This window comes from Gaeumannomyces tritici, assembly GCF_000145635.1.
Source record: "Gaeumannomyces tritici R3-111a-1 unplaced genomic scaffold supercont2.8, whole genome shotgun sequence".
Taxonomy (NCBI): Eukaryota; Fungi; Ascomycota; class Sordariomycetes; order Magnaporthales; family Magnaporthaceae; genus Gaeumannomyces; species Gaeumannomyces tritici.
This window is the reverse complement of record NW_008804552.1, coordinates 9,070-30,294: the sequence shown is the minus strand read 5'-3', so window position 1 is coordinate 30,294 and position 21,225 is coordinate 9,070. Positions and strand designations below refer to the sequence as shown.

Genomic DNA, 21,225 nt, shown 5'->3' with positions numbered 1-21,225 from the left:
CCGGAAACGAGAAGGTTCTGTGGGGTGGCCCAAGACAGGGGGTGGCCCAACGTCGGGGTGGGTCGACTTACAGCACATAGCAGTTGCCGCAAAGAAACAGGCGCCGATCGCCGTGGAAGTCCGGAATGCTAGCGATAGGGACGTCCAGCGCCGACCGGCGGTCCTCCTCCGCGAACAGGCGCAAGGCAAACGATGTGGCGCCTCGCTGGTATTAAGGTCGGCAAGGCGCCGAAAAACACCCGCAGGATAGGCGGGCAGCGAAGGAGCAGTAAGTTAAAGCACCCCCTGTCCGATCACCCCCCCTGTCCGATCACCAAAATGAATCGGATCCCGACTAAACCTAGTGCATTCAACTGCAAATTTCTACCTCAATTTAACTAACCTCGATACAACTGTATATAGATTCCTGATCAGAATTTTCCGCTGATTCGGATGCTGTACTGTTTGCCCCCTCAACTTGCCCCCTTGCTTTTGCAACGCGCCGGATATCCACAAAAGTCTCGTTGGGATCCGGGGCCACCCTCCTTTTTTTGCGAGGCCGCTGTGCCTCCAATTCGGCCTCCAGCCGCCTAATTTTTTGCACGGCCTCAGCTAATTCGAATTTACGCGCCTCGTAGCTTTTTTGGACTTTCCGGAGGAAAAGTCGGGCCGTAGGGCTTGCCGGAATCCAGGCCTTAAAAGCGCTGATTTGGGAGGCCAACCCCCTGGCCTGTTTGGGAGTTTCCCAGGGTATTTGGGACAGTTGGGAAAGCGTATTTGAACGTTGTTTGGCCCTGTTTTTTTCGGCAGATTGTTGAATTCCAGTTCGTCGTTCGTTTTTGTTAGAATTTTCGATCAAAAGCCGGTTCATTAGGGGCTTGGCTATATTGCGTGGCCAAAGCCCTGATGCCCGCCACCCCGACTTGATTATATGCTCGGTTAGTGCTTTATTGCGTGCGTAGGCATAACCCGTTAGAAATTGACGCTTTCCTACTATAGTAGAGCAGGTAAATAGAGCTTGGGAGCCTATTTTTTGGCGGTAGGTGTGACGATCTGGGTCAAGGCCTGTGGGCCTTGACCTACAGACCAGGACCCACACGGTGACTATCATCAAAACGCGCTGAACGCGCGCCGAACACCGGAATCCCTTCTTTTCCTTCCCTTCTCCCTCAGATTAGAATCTTCGTTCGTAGTGTCACGATCAGGAAGAGTAGGCTTCGCAGCCAGGTTCAATTGATGCTATGGACAAAGACTCTTCTATGGGGAGGGAAAAGGGAAAGAGGCGCGGAGCGCCGAACACGCGATGCAGAAGAAAAGGTGGTGCGGCGTCTTGTCGCACGGGCTGTTCCGCGGCGCGTGCTCACGTGGATCCCTGCGCTGTGCGGTGAACTGCCCTGGGCCGTCACACGTAGCGCCAATTGACTGTGTTCTAGTTCTCGACCATGGCCGTGACAGTAGGCCTGTTTGAGAGGGCTGAAGACAGATAGATCGAGAGGCTGCAAAACGTGGGAGGAATGAGGGGGTAAATATAAAAGATATACGTTATTTTGCAGGCAAAGAGATATAAACTTTTTGGTAACGTGGGATCCGTGGCCATCTAATATTAAAAGCCGGGGTTCAGGGGTAGGGGGTTGGGTGCGAGGGAGGAAGATTTTTTGCAGCCATTCTACCCCCGTACGATCCGTAGTCCACCCGCTATCCGTTGCAGTAAATTCCCAGCCTTTAAATTGGCCTAAATCCTCCGGAAACCATTGCTCCTGCACGTATTTCCCTTTAAAAATAATAAGGGGAGGAAGCGAAACCCTAATGGCCGAGATGCATTCGATAAACGACGTCCAGGTGCGATCCCCAGGGTCTTTCCTTTGCAAATGCCTGGCCTCTGCAAGGCCTAGAACAAGGCCGTTGCCCGTTTTGCCCTCCTGCAAGCCCCCTTCGTCTGCATTGTACGTATTTTCCGGTTTGATCCCGGCCACTTCCGGGATCCGGAAATGCTGCCACCAGTTTTTAATAACTGTAATAGTAGCCCCTTTAACTCGTGCCGACTCTATGCGCCGGCCTCTTCCGATACGGATCTCCGGATAACTTTGCAAAAAGCGGCTAATCCAGCGCTTCCCAAGGGCCTGTTGGGTGCCCTCCCGGCGTAGGATCTCCTCCGCAAAAAAGCGGACTTCAGCATGCGTTGGAGGGAGGCCTAGGGAGGCCTGTATGCGTATCCAATCTGCCAGGCCCTTCTCCTGGGCCGGGCTTAGCCGCTGATAGGTTTCTTGTGACTGCCGGATCGGTAGGGTGCCTTTAAGTCGGTCGTGGAGGGTAGTGTAGGGAATTCCATAAGTTCGAGCAGCCTTCCGGATTGAAACCTTCGCTTGCACCGCGGCAACGGCCCGTTCGATTTCTTGTTCCGTATACTGTTTCTCTCGCATCCCAGCTTTTAAATGCAGTAAAAAGTAAGGAAAACGTATCAAAATTGATGGAATCCTGTAGAAAATAAATACGTGGTAAGATTCGGGGTTGTGGGGCTGGAGGTGATCGGACAGGGGGTGCTTTGACTTATGGCTCAGAGACGGGCACAAGCCGTGGTGAGCGATGGCGGGCGCAAACGCGACCGCAGGACGGGGACCGTGAATCGACGTGACCCGGAGTTTTTTTCGCGCACAACCTTAACGAAGGCTCGCTCCTTCGCAGTTAGAGCGAAAAGAGACGCGCGATGCGCTGCGTTGTCGGCCTGAACGGAAGATATGATGCTGGGAAAACTTAGTAGACGCTCGAGACGAGAGCATTGGAGGGGAGGACGAAAACGTACGAAGCTCGTGACCGCAATAAAAGAGCGCGACCGTAATCGCCGTTACCGCAATCTGAAGGCGTCGACAAAGGCAAAGAGCGCGAGCAGGCGCGAGGATATGGAGATCGTGCGAGCGCGGGGAAGCAAGCGAGGCAGGCATATGCATCAGGAGCGCGAGCCCCGCGGGCAAACAGGCAGTGCGAGGGCAGAGGGAACAAAGCAATAAGTCAGTGCACCCCACGTCCGGCCACCCCCCATGTCCGGCCACCTTTTCCCCATACAAACAAGTACAAACTCACTGTTTTTACAGCGCAATTAAAAATCGAGTAAAAATCGCAAAAATATAAAGTAAGCAGGGATATAAAAACTAAAAGTAAGCATATATTATGATAATTTATAATATATTTTATACTTAACGGTTGGTACATAAGCTTTAAATAAATTAAAAATAATTAAAATGTTAAGGATTGCTAATAAATTATATGGGGATTGTAACATTTAAAATTGTTAAATAACTTTTTAATAAAATAAATTATAAATATGCAATTTTTTTGCATTATATATATTAAATCGCAAATTTTAACGCATTATACATATATATAATATATATTACGCAGTAATTTGTAATTACGCCGATAAAGATTTATGCGTACAGAGTATTATACAGTGCTTATAAAATTTGTATTTAAAATTTGTAAAAAAATTATATTAATTTTATTTTATATGCTTTATATGTATTTTGCAGTAAAAAATCTGTATAAATTTATTGCAGTAAATTTTATGTAATAATTATTAAAGTATTTGCGTTTTTTACTTACACATAAATTATATGTAATTTTAAATCCTTTTTTAAACTTTGAATTTATTATTAATAATTATTTATATTTTTTTTATTTTTAATTTATAGTAAAGACTACGTGTTTAAATTTTCCAACCTTTTTTAGCTTATATTTTTACGATTTTTATTCGATTTGTAATTGCGTTGTAAAGACAGTGAGTTTTTACCTGTTTGTATGGGGAAAAGGTGGCCGGACATGGGGGGTGGCCGGACGTGGGGTGCACTGACTTAACAATTTGTTGTTGATTGCTATTGTGGGTGGTGTTGTTCGAAGGAAAAACAACGCCGGTCCGCCGGAGGGAAAACAAAAGACCACCGGCTGGCCCGCTCCTGCCCTAACCGTCGCCGGGGCCCGCCCGAGCCCGCCGGCCCCACACGGCCGAACGCCACCAAAATCACCTCGACCTCGTCGCCAGGCCAAAAGTGAGGCCATTCCTAACGCCTACCGAACACTAACCGTCCGTGATGGTGAAGGCGCCAATAACGCTGGTCATAACGCATTCCACCTCTGGCTTCCGACCAGTGGGCACCGCCGAGACGTCAGCGCCCCGAGGGGAGATAGTGTAGAGGATCTGCCGCGACAACGGGATCACCGCCCAGGAGGTGGCTCGAGCCCTGGAGGGCCCACGCCACGCGGAGGCCTAAGGCACCTAGGCACACGACAGAGAGGTCCGAGGCCCGCGTTACTCAGGCAGCTTGTGGGAGGCAATTAAAGTGTTGCCAGGGACAAGCTGAAGTTGTTGTATCGACCCTATAGCAATATAGGCCTTCAGCCCTCTACAGATCGTCTGCTATCATCGTGATCACGTCGTACAGGCCTTCGGCTTACCCCGTAACACGTTGCCCCGCCCGTACAAGCGAATATTTTAGGGAAACATTTCAATTGATTTTATATGCATACTGTAGGGGCACAGCAGATAAGATTTTCAAGCTCGCGGAAAAAATGCAAACCCCGAGGCCGCGCAGGCACAAGCACAGCACGAGATGCACGACAAAAAGGTCGAGATTGACCTTTGGAATCTCGATATTTCGGGTATGACCTCGCAGGAGTTGGGGGAGCTAGGAGTTGCTTAAATAATATTTGTTGCACAAGGGATGCACGGGCATGTCGTTGGCATGGCATTCGGGTCCAGATGGGCCGCCACGATGGTGCAACATTGGGGTAGATGTGCCCTCCGTATTACCCATGGCGCAGTATTAAATTCCCCACCTAAATAGGGATATGCCCACATTTGAAACGGTTAGGGAATAGGCTCGACACATGCATAATAGAGTCAGATTTAGACGCATTTTTGCACGTTGCTAACATTTCCATCTGGACGAAATCAGATCGGGGAGGGGAGTGATGTTTGGACGCAGTGACTGGGGACGCGTATAAAAATATAGGTTAGCGAAGGGTGCGGACCGAGGAAGCGTGGAAAGCAAACCCGAGGAAGACAAACACCGCCAGACTGGATATGTGACAGAATAACAAAGATGGGAGTACTACTGACCCTGCATACCGATAGCGGGGCTCCCTAAATGGAGGATACAGGGGGAAAAGGTACTGCGACGAGGATGGGTGGACAGCCCAGATACGCGCCCAAGCAGCGGCCGCCAAGATGCCGTGAGGGGAGGCGGAAGAAGGTCGAGGTAGAAAGCACCACAGGGCCAGTCGGACAGGGGCGAAAAATTCCCACGGACCAAAATACTATGCACGCGGGAAAAACTGCGCAAGAACGACGAGGCGAGGAGCAGACACGCGCGACGCGTCGGTATGGGACAAGGAGTCCCTAAACCGCTGGATCCCGGTTAGCTTCGACAACACCTCCGCTGGTCAGCCCTGGCGGTTCCAGCCACCGGCACCAAGGTGTAGCTGGGCCCCGCATGCTTTGCTGCGACGCCCAAAACGGCTGTGGACAGGGAGTGCCTGCAAGTTCCTGCCTGCAGCCTTAATTCCCTGTTCACCTTTGGTTCCTGTTCACAGCCTCAGCGCTGTTACGGATCTCTATCTACCAAAAAGACGCTGCTACAGCAGGGTAAAACAGTAGAATTGACTATCTAGAGTTAGGTGTAAAAAGGAGGGTTTGGTACGTTGCACCCAGTTCGCGTGCAAGGATTTAGCCACGCGCGCAGAAAGTGGGTACTGGACGTGCATGCTGTGAGGCCCTGCCATTCCACAACAAGCGCTGCGCCGACGAAAGCTTTAAAAAAAAACCTTGAAAACCTGGCCTTTCGATTGGCTATCAATCAGAGATGCAGATGTGGCTGCGCACCGCCTCGCTGCGGTTTTGGGGCTGTGCGAGTCGGCCGTCGCATTGAAGCCTTACCCCTCCCTTCGCAGCCTGACGATGCGCCTTCCAAGTTCTCGACAGGCGCTCGTCGACATCTTGGCCACGATATCCATCCCCCATATCGGCAGATTGCTAGCGTTTTATTCTCGTTTCGATTGCCAACGTTTCATTCTCGTTTCGTAAGTGCTACCCACCTGCCGCGCGATGGAGGGCTTGGGAGCAGCAGCAAGCGCCCTCGCGGTGATAGAGATCGCCGCAAAAGTCGGCGACCTCTGCCTACAGTACGTTCGCAAAGTCAAAAACGCCAAGCACGACATCGAACGGTTTCGACAGCACATAGAGGATTTGAAAGCAATCGTCGAAGGTGCGCAGCGGCTTTTGCAAGGTCCAGATGGGTCTCGATTTGAGACCGCGCAAAACCTGCGCAGCGCCCTTGCAAACGCCCGCTCGCAGCTCGATCCCATTCACGCGAGGCTAGATGGGAAACTGAACAATGGCCTAAAGCATCGTGCTATGAGACGTATGGGTCTGCGCGCTTTGGTATGGCCGTTCGAGAGCAACGAGGTCGAGGAAATCATCAGCGACCTCCGGCAAGAGCGGGACGCGATATCCGCCGCACTTCAAATCGATCAGATGTTCGTTACCCCACTTACGAGCCTTTATTACGCAGCTAATCTTAAGCAATAGCACCCTTGCCCTCGACATTAACCGTAAAATCGTCCTTTCGAAACTTCCTATCGCGAAAAGCGCTGCATTCGATGCCCAGGCGAACGAACACGACCCTAGCTGCCACCCGGACACCCGCGTGGACCTTCTCGCCGACATTCACAAATGGATCGAGGATCCCAACGGAAAATGCATTTTTTGGCTGCGTGGCATGGCCGGCACCGGCAAATCGACCATTTCTCGAACGGTAGCCAAAAAGCTTTCTGCGGAAAAGGTGCCCAGTGCGAGCTTCTTCTTCAAAAAAGGCGAGGGCGACCGCGGCAGCGCGGCCATGTTCTTCACCACCATACTCCGCCAGCTCGTCTACCCACACGGCACACATCCTCTCCCTTTGATGTAAGCTTAAGTCCGTCAGAGACACACTGTGGCGTTGGGTGCCCCTGAATGTCACTGCATGCGCAGGTGCGGTGCGACGAGACGACCACGGAGCCAAAGCTTTCAACGCTCCTTCGTCATCCATCCGGATTTTTTCGAATCCATACTGCTTACCCAATCCAGCAAGTAAATGTCATCTCGCCAAACGAATGGCCACAATCTTTTAAGCGTTACCATAGAAGCTGCTACGGCCGACTCGTATTTTTGCACTGATAACGACGACTCGTTTTGCCGTTTTCGTATGGACGGGATGCGCCCCCGCCAAACACCTTAATCCAGCCCTGCCGTTTGCGACCGTGAGAATTCGAATATCCAGACCCCGTCAAACCAATAACAACCTTTGGCCAGGCAGGATTTTTTTCCTCGTGGAAAAAAAAGAAGGATTTGCGGGGCATTTAACGAACCTTATTGCGAGCTAAAATAAAGGCAAAAGTGACCAAACCCAGCCATGATTGTTTTTTTTTCTTTTTTTTCTTTTTTCTCTCAACGTCCTGTTCCTGACCCGCCCACAGCTGCGCAGACGAACCCCTCAGCCGTAGCCAAGTTGTGTCCCTTGGCGAAACCCGCCAGCACACGAGCCAAGCACGCTAACTTGGTCCGCCAGCAAGTCATAATTGCGTGGCGCGGGGCGGTAATGCGTCCTGTTCTCGCAAGCCAAGGATGGTCCGGGCACCGACCGTTAGAAGAAACCCCTTTTCTGGCTGGGTGCATACCTATGAGCCTGCATGTAGATGGCTCGGGCGCAGGCGTGATGCTGATGGTGCCAAGGCTGGATATATCACGTGGTCCTGCAACAAAAGGTGAGCCGCATGTTACGGGCTGTCAGCAAGCTGTTACGTGGGTGGCTGTTGAACATCCATATGTATTTTCGGTCCAGCACAATAAGATACCAACCAGTATGAATGTGGCGTCGTCGTAAATGCAAATGCGGTATATTGTATACCTATAATATAATCCCCCTGTGCCCCTCCGGACTTTGCCGACGGGAAATTGTTTTCCTTTTTCGAATTGTGCGGGGCGTAATAAACCGCCCCGACCCCAAACATTCCAAACAGTTATAAAGACTTTCAAGGCCTTACGGCCAGCCTTACGCTCGGTCTCGTAACGCTAAACTCAGGACTCCTGTGTAGGATTGGCGGTTAATAGATAAGAGTTTGAAAGAAGCAACTATTATGGTTAAGGGTAATTAGGGTCTTATAGCACTAGAACCATGTCGGGATTCCCGGGGTGACCTCGCGCGTGGCACCCTTTCGGCCCGATTCGACCGGTTTTTCCTAACGCTTGTTGGGAGCCGCGGCGGCAGGCTTGGGAGATTTTCCATCCGCGGAGCTCTTATCCGCGACCTGGTTTTCGGAAAGCGGAACGTTCTTATCGGCGGCTGTTGCGGGCTGGCCATCGTCATTTTGGGGGCATCTTCTCCTGGATGCTTTCGAGCTTTTTAATGGCGGCAGGCCGAACGGTTCGTTCGCCTTTTCCGTGGCACGAATCGCACTCGCGGTGGCCCTTCATATCGCAAATGTGGCAAACGACGGCTTCCATAAAGGTGTCGGATCCCGTTCCACCGCATCGGGGGCAGATGGTCCTGCCTTTGCCACCGTACGAGGTACAGATTGTTGTTGACATGTCGTTGTTTGATGGATTTGTTTGGAATCTTTGGTGTTTTAATGATTTGGCGATGGCAGGGTTGGCGTATTATTATTTGTTGCTGTTTTGGTTGGTTGGCATTTAGTAAGATTTGTTGTGCTTCCTTTGTGTAATGCATTGGTTGAGTTGATAACGCCTTCCGCGTGGGCAGACACGCTGTCAGCTTGATCTCAATGCCCTTTCAAAGTCGAGTCAGATTTAGGTGATACGATTGGAAACCGTATAATGTAAGGCGGTTCCTCCCGTTTAGACGACTTGCTGGGATTTATGAGAAATGAGTAAAAGGCTGGATGTTAGGTCCGACCACAGATAGAAAGCAAGAGGTAGTCACAGTACGGGGGTCAGGCAGTAATAGTGCATATGTCACGATTATCATTCGAAACTGTAATTTCACTTTATACTGCCTGTGCTGATAGCAGTCGGTACTCCGGTTAATTAGTACTGGGATATTTTAACAATAATCGCCGTGACTTGGGAAAGCTTCCTCGTATGGGTTATGAGGAGGAAAAGATTTATCGGTTGAAAAGGGGTAAGGGAGCAGATATGTATACTGGGAGGATACTGTTAAAAGTCCGTTTGTTTAGGTTTTTTTTTTTTTAAATAAAAAAAGAAACTTGGTTATTAAAAAGACACATAGCGGACCTAGTAATAAAAATATCTACGCAAGCGTAAGGAGATGAAAGTAACGCCCTACATGCATAAACGTGGCAGGAAGGAAGGTTGCTGCCACGATGGTGAGCTTCGCTAATATGGTTAACGTCTCCTCGCGAGCATTGTTTGCCATGTTCAACCGTATTATGGTGTAACATTGCTGTCGCACGAGACCGCCACTTGGGCATCGTTGCATTTCTTTAAAGGGGCATGATGTTTGCCTATACTAATATGATCTCACCCTGAAGTTGGGGCTTGTTGGCTTCCAACCTCGACCCCAGGTTGTCGGCCACCTGAGTTGTGAGCTGCAGGCTGCCCGCTGCCAAGTCCCGGCTCTCACTTGAACAACGTGATCTAGCACAGACTGCAGCTCCTGGCGGTCGGAAGTCAGCGCCTAGAAGAATTCTGTGACCACCTCAAGCGAGCTGCTTGCTCACGTGGATGGCATGTCGGATGTCTCGTTGGGCAGGGCGTAGTCAGTTTCCGTCTGGCATGATTATAATGAGTCGTCGACGGCTTAATTATCGGCCAGAATCGAGTGATGGTAGTAAGCTAGATGTGCGTATGACCAGAATCGGAATGGGAAAAGACGCTGGCGGCTTCCGGGGCGCAAACATGATCCTGAGTGGCCCTCACGGACCCCTCACGACCAGAAAGTAGCACAAGGAGAATGACAGCCAAGACTGCATAAGGTTCCTCGAGCGACGGCAGCTTCTCCTTGTCCGTCGTTGCCCGCACCAGGCCCGATTTGATGGCATCTTGTAGATAATTTGAAACATCGAGGCGGGCTAGCACTGTTCGACCTGGATTGCTGGCACCACGGCTAAGCGCGAACATTGTCTCCCACCACTCCCACCGATGCGTCAAAATGCGCGTGTCGTATAATTAGTGACTTGTGAAGCGTCGAGACTGGTTATTTCGTCGGTTCGGGTGATGCCTGATTGACTCACCAGCCAGCAATCTCATACTGGCGTACACTTTGCCTGCCCGGCTCGCCCTCGATTGCCGCATCGCGGAGGCACCTACGAAAAGTACGGGAGACCCGAGGCTGCTGGATGTGCCGAGACGAAATCCGGGAGTCAAAGAGGCAGCAGCAGATCTGAAGAGAGTGTTGCTGGAACACAAAACAATTCTCGGCGAAAATAGCTGCCGACACTTTTGGACGGCGCCGTCTCTCTCGCAGCGAGGGGCACGGGGAGATGGCGACGCGGGTTTAATGAGTTGGAGGGGGGAAATGTACGGGATGGAGGACCAGAAAACGAAACATAGCGTTGGAGACACCGCGGAAACATGGTGGACTGAAGACCGACATTGTCCTCAGGGTGGAGGGAGCGGACGGAGGAAAGGCTTGGAGTCAAGGCTGGCTTTGCTTTCAATAGGACCTCCGTATTCATAATGGCATGACGTCGGTTATTCTCAGCAGTTTTGTTTGGAGAGAAATTTGAACCCCCTTCCTAAGTGACTCGTGCTGCATGGTTTCTCAGCCAATCACACCACAGGTCCAGTGGCCAAATGGCAAGGCGCTTGACTACGAATCAAGAGATTGCAGGTTCGATCCCTGGCTGGATCGGATACGGCGAGAGATCGAGATTGAACTCGAGCTTCATGTTCTTCTTTGGCTTTTGATGCTGCAAAAGGTATCGTGCATATAAAACAAATGGTACTCGGGGGGATTTAGAAAGAAGCAAAATCATGGAAGCTCCCTCGGAAGCTCCGCAGCCTGCATCCCGTGCGTGTTGCTGCTTGTTATCATCTCGGCGCCGGCAGGGTGACGCCTCGCGGCCAGGTCGGGTACCACTTGGTACGGCGGCGTCGGGTTCGAACTCGGCTCATCGGGCGAGACCATCCCCATCCTCATCCCTTGTCCCTGCATCTCCGCCTGCGCGCGCGCCGTGTCGTCCAGCTGCGCCGCCGGCGGGTTCATACCGTCTCAGTCCTTCTCTACTGCGGCTTGCCCATTCTGGCTGCAATCGTGCCCGCCCCCAACGAGCTGCTCCCCCGCCTCGGCTCCCGTCCCGTCCGCCGCCCCGTCCGCCACGTCCTTGTTGCGGCCTGTGGCTGCTCGACGCCTTCGCCAGAACAGTAAAAACCCCAACGCCGCGGCCAGCACGGCAGCGCCCATGCCCGCGTCGATGCCCGCCTTTGCCCCGAGGCTCAGGCCCTCGTCCGCCTCTGCCGTCCCGTTGTTGTTGTTGCTCGGACCGGTTGCTGGCCATCTCGGGCCTCGCGCAGCGCGTGCACGAGCTCCTGAAGGAGCTCGTGGGCGGCACGCAGTATCCGGCGGGCCTTTGCCGGGGGGACCCATACCCACCTTGGCATCACGCGGCCATTGTCACGTCATGGACAAACTACACTAGGGGACTATTCGGAGGTGTATGCACGCGGCCCACAGCCGTCGTGGAGCTGGGCTTCCCAGCAGGTGTCGCCTATCCAGTACCGGGTGGGCAACTGCAATATCAATATGGTGATCGGCTACAGCCCGGAAATCCCGTCCCATGTTTTTCATTCTCTGATTTCGAGCTGAGCAAATCGCGAGAGAACATTTAGCTTGGGATGGGGAAGAGGAGCGGAAAGAAATTGGACTAAAAATTAACGTGTAACCCGAAACTAGTCCTAACCTTAATCATCACTGAATTCTAAAATTAATTTCCTTCAATCCAAACCAGGCCGACACGCAAATATTAACCCTGCTCTCCTATTAATTAAATAGCCCCGGGCGCGTCGTTCCTTAAGGGTTGTTTTCTATCACAGGAAGCGGCATCTGGCGGCCACGGCCATGCCAATCAAGGTGAAGGCCAAAGCTTGCCACGACAGCGGCTTCGCCGTGGTCGCCGCCGCTGTAGGCACCGGTACCGGCAGGGCGGTCGACGATGCCGTGGTGGTCAGCAGCTGTTACCGGGGCTCCTCGTCAGCATCTTATCGGCGTCCGCTGGAAAAGGATGCGGAGCCAAACATACCTTGTCAACGGTGTGGACGACTCCGTTTTGGATAATGCTATCGCCCGCCAAGATTTGCGCGCCACCAATGTAGGCGACACCGTCCCGCACCGAAACGGTCACGCTGCTCCCCGCAAGCGTGCGGTAGGTGGAGCCATCCTTGAGCAGCGGCGTGTACGCTGGGAAGCCGAGCAGGATGTGCTCCTTCAGCACCTGCTCGAGCCGGGCGCCCGTCAAGCCGCCGTTGTTCCTGAAGGCGGCGTTGTTGGGGGCTAAAACGGTGATGCTGGTTCTGTTGTCAAGTCCTGGGAGGAGGCCCGCCGTGCGGAGCGCGTTCCCAAAGGCGTCGGCGTTGAGAAACGGCAGGGTGTAGGACAAGCTCCTCGGCAGCGTGGGGATCCTGTTTGGTTTACGGGGAGATCTGGTTAGCACGAACAGGGTGGGGACGACGTGATCTAGGAGGTGGTGTTGGGAGGTACAGAAGACGGGGAGCTGGTACTAACCCGTCGACAGGGCGAACGACGCCGCCGTCGAAAGCGATATCGCTAGCCACAACCTTGATGCTGGCGCCAAGGCCGGTCAAGACAAGAGGCCGTGACGAGAAGGATACGCCCTTTTCGACAAGGGATTGGTTGCGCCCAGGGCCGAGGTTCACCCACTCCGGGCCGCTGAGGAGGGTTTCGAAGACTGATCCGGGAGAACATGAAGACAACACGTCCCTTTTGAGTACGACAGCGTTCTGGTTCGCCATACAGAGGGCAATCCACCTGTCATGATCCTCGTCGCGGCGGCTGAGAGTGGTGCCGTTGCCGGTCAGAGCGCCAGCCGCCGTCAGGGCGGGGTTTGTCGGCGCGTAGACGATGATGTTGCGGCCGGTGGTGGGAGGGGGATTCTTTTGGAGGAGTTGGGCAAATCCCGTGAGCCCGTTAGCTTGAAGAACCGCCAGCAGCGGCTCTGCTTGAGCAGAAGCGGCCAGGAAATGGGCAGCGATGAGGAGATTCTTGGGTAGCATGTTTGCAAGTGTGCCTAGGCAAGAAGGGGCGAATGGGCCGTGTGAGGGGATGAGGTCTTCGCAAGAGACGATAGCTTTAAACTGGCTAGCCTTGTTGACTTTGGAGCTACACTTGCAAAGCCTGGAACCGCGGGAGATCGCGATTAAGTACTGCCTGGCACTGGAGTACCTACTTGCGAGCACCATACTCTTACCTCTGGGGCAGCCCGCGGGGCGGACAGCGCGCGCCGCGGCATCTCGGATACTGGCCCCCTCACGGAGGTGCCCAATGTCGGGCTCGCGGCCAATCATCTAGTGCGGCGTTCTGCAAGGCTCGGCTGTGACGACTACGCCCGGGGCTAGGCCTAGGGGGCACTAGCGTAATCATTTCATCAACCATTTCTGGACAATCAGGCTGCGGAAGCGGCATATTCTGGTCCATCACCGGCGCCTCGTCGGTGTAATTCGGCCGATTCACTCTCAAGCGGCCACGACGCCCGAAGCGATTGGCGCGGGATAAAACCCCATTGAGTATGGACAGCTGGCAGGTGTGCACCACACGCATTTTCCACATTTGAGTGGCGTTGGCATACGGCCTATGGGGGAAAGGAAACCGTCCGGCGCGGGGCGGAGGCGCAGCACTAGTAAATAAAGAGCCGGCCTGGCCGTCAGAGGTTTTCATGCGGTTGGATAGCTGGACGGCCCCGACAGCGAAGATATCCACCGATATCATCACCGCCTCCGCCTCAAAGCCGCCATTGGATCAGCAGACGCCACGACATGCAACGCGCTCATTTCGGATGATTATCACGGCGTTTATGCTGGAGCCTGACCACAAACCACTGCACAAGCCCGAAGCCTTCCTGGCCATCCTTTCCGATCAGGAGGTTGGGATGGGGCATGTACGTGTGTATGTTCTGCCCAGTCAAATCGGCGTCCGTATTCAGAATGCCGAGATAAAGGCATCCGTATGCCCATACCTGCCCGGTCTGCTCCTCTCCCACGCGCTCGAGACTGAGACTCCGAGGAATCAGTGCACTTATCACATCAGAGCCACCCGAGTTTGATACAAGCCGGAACCGCGCGAGCTTATATTGTTGAGCTTGAAGAAAGAGGTGTGTGTGCGATAGAGAGAGGAAGGCCCAAACCACGGGGGTAAGTACCACAGCCTCGCAAATCCCCTCTCCTTCGTCCCCCTCTTCTCCTCCTCTTCCCTTTTCTCCTTCTCCCCCTTTCTCCTCCCCTTCCCCTCCTTTTTCTTCTTCCCCCTTCTCCTCTTCCTTTTCCGCCCCGACAACCTTCCTCTGTCAGACTTGTATTGATAACATCCAGCCCTGTCCAGCAGCAGTCAAATTTGGACCCGAAATGTCATCCAACGTGTACACGCCGTTGGGTGACTCCACCTACCTCCTCCTCACACCGTTCTACATGCCGAGCGACAAGGGGGAGATATGGGCGGTGGCATTCTCTAGCAACAGCGCCACGCTCGTAACGGCGGGCCTCAGTGTCATCTTCACTACAATTTTCATGTGCCTTTGGAACATCATCTGCACCCTGGCCCTGCTTTGCAACAAGGGGACGGGGCGGCGCAGGTTCGTGGCGCTGGTGACCCTCTGGAACTCCAACGAGCCCTGGTTTGCCTTTTGGCAAATGTGCGCCTACAGCGTGCATTGCTGTTCCGTAAAGATCTCGGAAACCAGTGCGGAGAAATTTTTTTTAAATCGCGACCGCTGGTACGGTATCGGCGCCGCCGCCCTCGCCTTTGTCGTCTACGGAGCAGCCCTTGCACTCGGTATCGTCGGCCCGTCGCTGCTGGAGATAGGCAGCGTCGCCCCAGCACGGCCGAGCATCCTTTTCTATCCGGCCGCTGCGACCAACAGCCAAGAGAACATCCAGCGATTCGGACTCCAGGCTCCCGGGTCCATGCGCGCTCTCGGGAGCGTGGAGGCTGCCGAGGTCACGGTAGCCCAAAGGGTCGTTGTCGATGCCAAACCGGACCCGACCATCACGGACCAGGACAAGCAGATGCTTCGGATGAACTACGGTTACTCACTTACCGGCGTCGATTTCGGCCTCCAGCACGCACCCTATCTCGAGTTAGCGGTTCGAGGTAGTTGCGTTACCGAATACGGATGGCTCGCGAGACCGGCCAGGAACAACTCGCAAGAGGAGACGTACACTTTATGGGGGGGTGAAATGAACGTCACCATCCCCCTCGGCAACGCCGACATCAGATATGCTCCAAGAGTTTCCTTTATAAACCGCCCCGCGGCCGTCCCCGACAACGGCAACGTTTCCTTTGCTATTGTCGTCGCCGCGGCGCACCGAGCGAGCATCAGCGAGGGGTCCGACCCATGGTACGTGACGGAGCGCCGTCCGGATACCGCGCCGCCCACACCGATGAATGCCAGTTTCTGGATGAAGCCCGGAAGACCGGTCCTGTCGTGCTGGCAACAAGATAGCTGGACCCATGGGGGGCAGACTGTCTATAATCCCGGTCAGCTCAACAAGCTCCCCGGCCTAAACGTGCCAACCTCGCTGCTTTCGGTGCTTAAAAGCGCCTTCAACGTCCCGATGCTCGTCACGCTCGGCACCGCCAGCGGGGATTCGGCGCTCAGGTCCCGGACCACGAGCCCCAACGGCGTTATCGACGCCAAAGTATCCAGCATAGAGGGCGACATGCGGCGCTTGATCATTGGGAGCTTCGTGGCATCGCAGAGCGTCTTGACGGACGCCACCATGTACGGCACCGGCCAGACCTACCGCAACGCCCTCCGGGGCCCGAACGGGCAGCCGGCTGACGGCGCCGGCGATTTCGTCATCTCGGACCCGGGCATCCAAACATTCCATCTGGGTGGCATGATTGCCCTCGTGGTGCTCCTGGCGTTTCTGCTGCTTCTATCGTCGATCATGGTCGGAGCCCGCCACGTCCTCGGCCCAAACTACAACAACCAGAGCGGGGAGGAGCATTTGCAGGAATCGAGTGTCTGGGATCGACTTAGGGTCTTGTCGGCTGCCCAGCTGTTCCGCTGCGTCTACGAGCCCAACAACGGTATACTGGACGACTGGCGGTGCACCAATCTGCCGGGGGATGGGGGGGTTTCCCTGGCTGCGTGCGACAAGGGTAAGTACTGTAAAGGCCATATTATAAGCGAGGAGGTTGGCAGCGGCTGAGGAGGGGGTCGTGGCGAACCGGCTGTCGAGAGGCCTGGTTGGCGGACCAGCTGTTGAGGAGGGGGGAGCGGTTGTTCGAAGTTGTCGACAAGATCGGGCAGTGCGTCGGGTACCTGACTGAGAACTTGATGAAGAAGTGACCTGTAGAGGCCAAGCGGGGTCCGTTGGAGTTCAGCACCACGACCGTGGAAGAAGAAAGAGAGAATGAGGGTGCTTTCTCCGGCACTGGGCACGGCTCCATTATCGAGGGCGTATTTTAGCAATGTCGACTTCCCGGAGCCCGGCTTTCCCTTGATCCAGAGCAGACCCCGATGACAAGCGGCCCAGCTCCGATACTTCTCGTGTCCAAGCAGCCACTCGCATGTCCCCGTGACGGCGCGGTCAATGTCGTGGGAGCGATTCCTCATTTGCAGAAAGGCCAGCGATTTCAGGCAATCTGGCAACGCCTGTGGAGGTTCATGTATGTCTGAGCGTTACGATTAGACTTGAAAAGTGAAAACGAGTCAATGTTGACTACAATGGAAATGGGAACTAACATGTTGCGTAGACATATTTTCGCTGGTCTCGCTGGTCTATCTAGCTAGTCAGCCTCCTTGCCCGCCATTCAGTTTGAAGAGTCGTCGGCGTCATCCGAAAACTTGGGCTTTTTGGGGCGTATGTCCCACAGAGAGTGGTAGTTCGATGGATTGAGCAATTGATAATTCCTAAACAATATTCAAACTACTTGCCGATATTGATGTTGCTACCCACGGCCATTGCCCCACCCCCGGTTGTAATGTTGCTGGTGGTGTTGTGGCTATTGGTCGTGGCGTTGTGGCTGTTGTTGACGTTGTGGCTGTAGGTCGTGGTGCTATTGTGGCCCTCTGGTTCAGATCTCTCTTGTTTGACGCCACCTGACACCTCGTATCGGTCAAGTATCGCCGCAGCCACCGAAGCCGCGGTTGCCGCCGCGAAGTCTTGCCATTCCTTATTCTTGTGGCTGTCGGCGTAGTCACAGATGCCCTTGACGACGATGCAAGGGACCTCCTTCCAAGCCCCGGCCCCTTCCATTTCGAAGGCGATCACGTCGTGCTCCTTGGCAACTGCGTCGCGCTCTCTTATTCCCTCTGGGAGTATCGAAGATCGTTCACGCCAGGATTCCTATTTCCCCTACTCACAACAGCAAGCGGCCAGTGGCAATCAAATACCAACACGGGCCAAGCTGGGAGCGACCGGGGAGCGGGCCCCAATTGCGTTATGTATTCGACATTGATCGGGGAAGCCCACCCAGCCAAGCCAATGATCCTAGGGAGCCTTCAGGGATATGCTGAAGGGCTAGGGTCAGGGGCTGGGGGGCGGCCGGAACCGCGCATCATGGAAGATGCTGGCCTAGAGCAGAGCAGAGAAGCAGTCGGGCGATGCTGGGGAACAGCCGCACAGTACCGGAATGCTACTCTGAAAGGAATATCGCGTCTTTTTGATCCAAATTACGGGATTAATTATTATGTTAAATGAAGGAGGCGCGGCGTCCTTCCAGGACCAGGCTCCATTCCCAAGAACTCCTCGACCGAAGTTTGGAGTGTTCGAGCCAGCCTCGCCAGCAACGCAGATGTCGCGGTGCCGGATGGGATTCCCTGCTCTGAAAAAAAAAACATGGTGAGAGCAAGGACAAGGGTAGGGAGGAGCACGTTGAGGTCTACGCGCTAACACCAAAGTTAAGCGCCATCTCTCATGTCCTTTGCGCTAGAGGTCCCCCCACATTATGGAGTCAGCCACATTGGGATCCGTCACAACCCTGTGTTCAGCCATGTGTTGTGTTGTCCCAGGACCACAGTCTCAATTTTACAGTTGGTGTTCACAGGAAAGCGTATGTTCCTGGGAAATTCGTTTCCCCCGTGGCTTACCGTGCCGACGCTTAGAGTCGTGTAACTGCGCAGCGCCGTGCCTACATGGACATTGTTATGCCCAGGGAAATAAGTGCTGGTGTCGCACACTGGCGCCGACGGAGACGCCATATTCCCCAGGGGATATCGGTTCTAGGCGTTAATACAATGCTCTGCTTTGAGCACCGTGTCCTGCCCAAGATGCAATTGACGCCATCTCCAATTGCGGTCCAGACCTGGTGTTTGTCACGTAATACAGATGTGCCTGCCAATGCGTGGTTCTATTCCAGCTGCTGTCATTAGATATTCTGTGTCCCTATCGCCACACCACCGCCACCCATACACATCTACCCGACCGCCACCACCACCCCTTCCAAGGACGACGCAGGACGCCTGCGCGAGTGGCAAGTGGCCAACTGCGACGAGGTTGTGCGGGAGCACCTACCGAGCCAAGGCGACAAACTCGCGAGGCTGCGTTTGGCGGCCGAGGGCCACGGCGACGACCCCTCCGCCGGCCCGAACGACGAGGCTGGACCGGCGGGCGGGGAGGACGCCGGGCCGAACTTCCTTTTTCTCGGTCTTGTGTTTGCCCTCGATTTTTGTTGGAAGGGCACCTCGTGATCGCACAGGAACTGGCATCTAAGGTTAGGAGAACTTTTGTCCGAAAGAATTCACGCTCTATATCTGGGCTCTATACTGGAGCTGGACGGACAAACACACCAGACTGTGCACGTGGCCGCTGTTACGGCCAAACTAATGGAAGCGCGAAGGCCTTGCATTGGCGCTATGAACGAAGATTCTATACTAAGGAGAGGGGAAGGAAAAGGCGCTGGTCGCGCCCGTGTGACTTGCGCTTGAAGTTGTCGCGATCCGTGTGGCTTGCATGCCTGTGTCTGCCCCACATATGCCCCACATATGTGGCGGCGCCACCGGACGTATGGCGGGACCGTCACACGGGGCCTCACCCGCCGCCTAGAGCGAGTTACACCCCGGGGCGTCAAAAGGCTGGCAGGGGGTGAACCAAAAGCCGAACCAGTAATGCATTTAGCCGCCACGAGGAGTTTTGCGGTGGGTGGCAGGGGGTTTGGATATCACGAAGGGGTGGTGAAAAATGCATCTATCATTGCAGGCAGCTGAAATAACCTGGCGACCTGGCTCTGGGATCGCCTATTGGGCGCTAGGCCTAACCCGCACTAAGGCTGTGGAGGCGAAAATGGCGATCGCGCCAATTTAATCGTGGTGCCAACAATTAAGACCGGGGAGAGGGGTGGTCGCCAGGTAGGGGGGTGGTCGCCAGGTAGGGGGTGGTCGCCAGGTAGGGGGGTGGTCGCCAAGTAGGGGTGGCAACTGCTTTCGGTTGCAGGGAATACATGAGGGGTCTATTTCCCGCAGTCGCAGGGGTTGGAGTCGGTCCTGCACAGGCTGTTTTCCATCTCGTGCAGGCGTTATGCCGATTGGGCGGTCGGGCACTTGACAGATTTCACATAGTCCACCCGTTTTCTGTCACGGTGAACTCCCAGTGATCGAATTGGCCATTTACTTCCGGAAATCGCTGATCCCGCTGGTGTTCTCCCTTGAAAATGATAAGGGGACGAGGCTTAACCCCAGTAGCCGAGACGCACTCGATATCTCAAAGTAGGCGCTGTCCCTAAAGCCGAGGTTGACGGGCTCTGGTTTGCGGGATTGCGAGACGAAAGGGATGGCACCGTCATGGACTCCCCAAAGTCCCTCAAAAGCTCGTGCAGCGGCAAAGGTGAAGTCATCCTGGTCCTGGCTGGAGGCGCTGGCAAAGGTGAAAACTTTGACCGGCTCGTGGCCAACCTCGAGCTACCTCCGTTTTTTGCGCGTGGATGCCTAGCTTGAGATATGTGTGCGGCTGGAGCTCTGGCTCTAGCTGTCGGTTTCCGAGTGGCCGGCTGATGCGGTTGGGAGCCGTGGGTCGCCCGCCGTGGCACAATCCTGCCTAGCCTCGAGTGGGCGCCTGGGGCGATTGAAATCACTCATCTCGAGGTACCGCCAAGGCAGGGAACGTCCGCGCCAAACAGATTACGACCTCACCGATTTCCAGGGGAAAGGTACATTAACAATCTGTACATTTCGATTAGATCTGGCCACCCCTGCACCAACCAGTGACTTGCCCCAGGGTGATTTTTACCCATCACACCCCCGTAGGTGATTGTCAAAGGAATCCCATATGCCCTGCGTGCCAAAAGACAGGCTGCGGGGCACATGAAGGCACGCCACGGTAGGTAACATCCGCAGCCTTAGTGCGGTTCGGGCTTTAGTTTAATTACAATATGGTGTGCAAATCCTAGGGTCGATTCGCAAGGGTTATTTTGGCGGCCTGCAGTTACAAATGCATTTTTTACCGCCTATTTGTGATATCCTGTGGGTAGGCCTCGATCTCGAGATCTAAAAAGCAATCAAACAGTACTGGGAAAAAGAGTTCATATTCATCTATCATGTTCTATCAGTGTGTAGGTTTCCCCTGTAGGGGGCAACCGGGTTGCTCTTTTGACTGCGCCAGAGAGCTTGGTCAGGCGCAGGCCCCGTAGGGGCCAGTGGGTCTCCAGTGCACGTGCGGAGAACGCGTAGCGCAGTGATCCAACAATCCACACCCCTGCCAGCCACCGCAAAACCCCAACGCCTCGCAGAAGGTTCGGCTGGCACCACTGTCGGACGGGGGGTGTGCGCGGGTTGTTGATGAGAGCTGGGCAGCCACTTCCTGCCACTGTTCACCCCCTGTCCTTTTTGACCCCGAAAAATGGGTTTACTGTTTCGGCTTTTGGTTCACCACCCTGCCGGCCTTTCAATACCCCTGGGCACTAGAATATGCCGCACCGGAGTGATTTTGCATGTCCGTGGCTAGTGCGGTCCCGCCCTTGCGCGAACAGCCTTGCTTTCTAAATCGAACTAGACTGCCTCGCAGCTGCAGCGGCGTGAGATGCCATTTACAGGCCCCCCGCCGTTGAATGAATAAGATTTAACCTGGATCTT

General features: G+C 54.3%; 11 protein-coding genes and 1 non-coding gene across 12 annotated transcripts; 7 read left to right on the top strand and 5 right to left on the bottom strand.

Annotated features, from left to right (window-relative positions):
• Positions 1–1,282: 1,282 nt before the first annotated feature.
• Positions 1,283–2,477, top strand: GGTG_12141 (hypothetical protein; the record flags this gene model as incomplete). Its single annotated transcript, XM_009230034.1, has 2 exons — positions 1,283–1,433; positions 1,667–2,477. 2 exons carry the CDS (start codon positions 1,283–1,285, stop codon positions 2,059–2,061), a joined length of 546 nt encoding a protein of 181 aa, XP_009228298.1. The 3' UTR covers positions 2,062–2,477.
• Positions 2,478–2,717: 240 nt separating this feature from the next.
• On the top strand, positions 2,718–3,260 carry GGTG_12140 (hypothetical protein; the record flags this gene model as incomplete). The annotated part of the gene is made up of 2 exons (XM_009230033.1): positions 2,718–2,955; positions 3,190–3,260. 2 exons carry the CDS (start codon positions 2,718–2,720, stop codon positions 3,258–3,260), a joined length of 309 nt encoding a protein of 102 aa, XP_009228297.1.
• Positions 3,261–3,486: 226 nt separating this feature from the next.
• GGTG_12139 (hypothetical protein) lies at positions 3,487–4,090 on the bottom strand (the record flags this gene model as incomplete). Its single annotated transcript, XM_009230032.1, has 4 exons — positions 3,487–3,511; positions 3,577–3,612; positions 3,764–3,845; positions 4,054–4,090. The coding sequence occupies 4 exons, from the start codon at positions 4,088–4,090 to the stop codon at positions 3,487–3,489; spliced, it is 180 nt and encodes a 59-aa protein (XP_009228296.1).
• Positions 4,091–4,580: 490 nt separating this feature from the next.
• On the top strand, positions 4,581–4,814 carry GGTG_12138 (hypothetical protein; the record flags this gene model as incomplete). Its single annotated transcript, XM_009230031.1, has 2 exons — positions 4,581–4,629; positions 4,690–4,814. The coding sequence occupies 2 exons, from the start codon at positions 4,581–4,583 to the stop codon at positions 4,812–4,814; spliced, it is 174 nt and encodes a 57-aa protein (XP_009228295.1).
• Positions 4,815–6,073: 1,259 nt separating this feature from the next.
• GGTG_12137 (hypothetical protein) lies at positions 6,074–8,782 on the top strand (the record flags this gene model as incomplete). Its single annotated transcript, XM_009230030.1, has 6 exons — positions 6,074–6,504; positions 6,557–6,931; positions 7,702–7,770; positions 8,026–8,096; positions 8,422–8,566; positions 8,653–8,782. The coding sequence occupies 6 exons, from the start codon at positions 6,074–6,076 to the stop codon at positions 8,780–8,782; spliced, it is 1,221 nt and encodes a 406-aa protein (XP_009228294.1).
• Positions 8,783–9,768: 986 nt separating this feature from the next.
• Positions 9,769–10,154, bottom strand: GGTG_12136 (hypothetical protein). Its single transcript, XM_009230029.1, has one exon. The coding sequence runs from the start codon at positions 10,100–10,102 to the stop codon at positions 9,818–9,820; it is 285 nt and encodes a 94-aa protein (XP_009228293.1). The 5' UTR covers positions 10,103–10,154; the 3' UTR covers positions 9,769–9,817.
• A 609-nt stretch (positions 10,155–10,763) lies between these two features.
• GGTG_20244 lies at positions 10,764–10,835 on the top strand. Its single transcript has one exon. It is a non-coding gene; the product is annotated as a tRNA-Arg (tRNA).
• A 360-nt stretch (positions 10,836–11,195) lies between these two features.
• GGTG_12135 (hypothetical protein) lies at positions 11,196–11,570 on the bottom strand (the record flags this gene model as incomplete). The annotated part of the gene is made up of 1 exon (XM_009230028.1): positions 11,196–11,570. The coding sequence occupies one exon, from the start codon at positions 11,568–11,570 to the stop codon at positions 11,196–11,198; it is 375 nt and encodes a 124-aa protein (XP_009228292.1).
• Positions 11,571–11,832: 262 nt separating this feature from the next.
• Positions 11,833–13,346, bottom strand: GGTG_12134 (hypothetical protein). Its single transcript, XM_009230027.1, has 3 exons — positions 12,705–13,346; positions 12,223–12,601; positions 11,833–12,154 (listed from the first exon to the last, which is right to left on the bottom strand). Exons 1-3 carry the CDS (start codon positions 13,211–13,213, stop codon positions 12,011–12,013), a joined length of 1,032 nt encoding a protein of 343 aa, XP_009228291.1. The 5' UTR covers positions 13,214–13,346; the 3' UTR covers positions 11,833–12,010.
• Positions 13,347–13,872: 526 nt separating this feature from the next.
• On the top strand, positions 13,873–16,626 carry GGTG_12133 (hypothetical protein; the record flags this gene model as incomplete). Its single annotated transcript, XM_009230026.1, has 3 exons — positions 13,873–14,094; positions 14,525–16,316; positions 16,514–16,626. The coding sequence occupies 3 exons, from the start codon at positions 13,873–13,875 to the stop codon at positions 16,624–16,626; spliced, it is 2,127 nt and encodes a 708-aa protein (XP_009228290.1).
• A 460-nt stretch (positions 16,627–17,086) lies between these two features.
• GGTG_12132 (hypothetical protein) lies at positions 17,087–17,416 on the bottom strand (the record flags this gene model as incomplete). The annotated part of the gene is made up of 1 exon (XM_009230025.1): positions 17,087–17,416. One exon carries the CDS (start codon positions 17,414–17,416, stop codon positions 17,087–17,089), a length of 330 nt encoding a protein of 109 aa, XP_009228289.1.
• A 216-nt stretch (positions 17,417–17,632) lies between these two features.
• On the top strand, positions 17,633–18,849 carry GGTG_12131 (hypothetical protein; the record flags this gene model as incomplete). The annotated part of the gene is made up of 2 exons (XM_009230024.1): positions 17,633–17,755; positions 18,532–18,849. The coding sequence occupies exons 1-2, from the start codon at positions 17,645–17,647 to the stop codon at positions 18,847–18,849; spliced, it is 429 nt and encodes a 142-aa protein (XP_009228288.1). The 5' UTR covers positions 17,633–17,644.
• Positions 18,850–21,225: the final 2,376 nt, after the last annotated feature.

What these genes read in the sequence shown, in the direction of transcription:
- GGTG_12134 (XM_009230027.1), bottom strand. Translation starts at nt 13,213, where the DNA reads ATGCTACCCAAGAATCTCCTCATCGCTGCCCATTTCCTGGCCGCTTCT. An exon ending in GTCGTTCGCCCTGTCGACGG is followed by an intron (nt 12,602 to 12,704) that starts GTTAGTACCAGC and finishes TAAACCAAACAG; the next exon opens with GATCCCCACGCTGCCGAGGA. An exon ending in TCGTCCACACCGTTGACAAG is followed by an intron (nt 12,155 to 12,222) that starts GTATGTTTGGCT and finishes CCCCGGTAACAG; the next exon opens with CTGCTGACCACCACGGCATC.
- GGTG_12136 (XM_009230029.1), bottom strand. Translation starts at nt 10,102, where the DNA reads ATGTTCGCGCTTAGCCGTGGTGCCAGCAATCCAGGTCGAACAGTGCTA.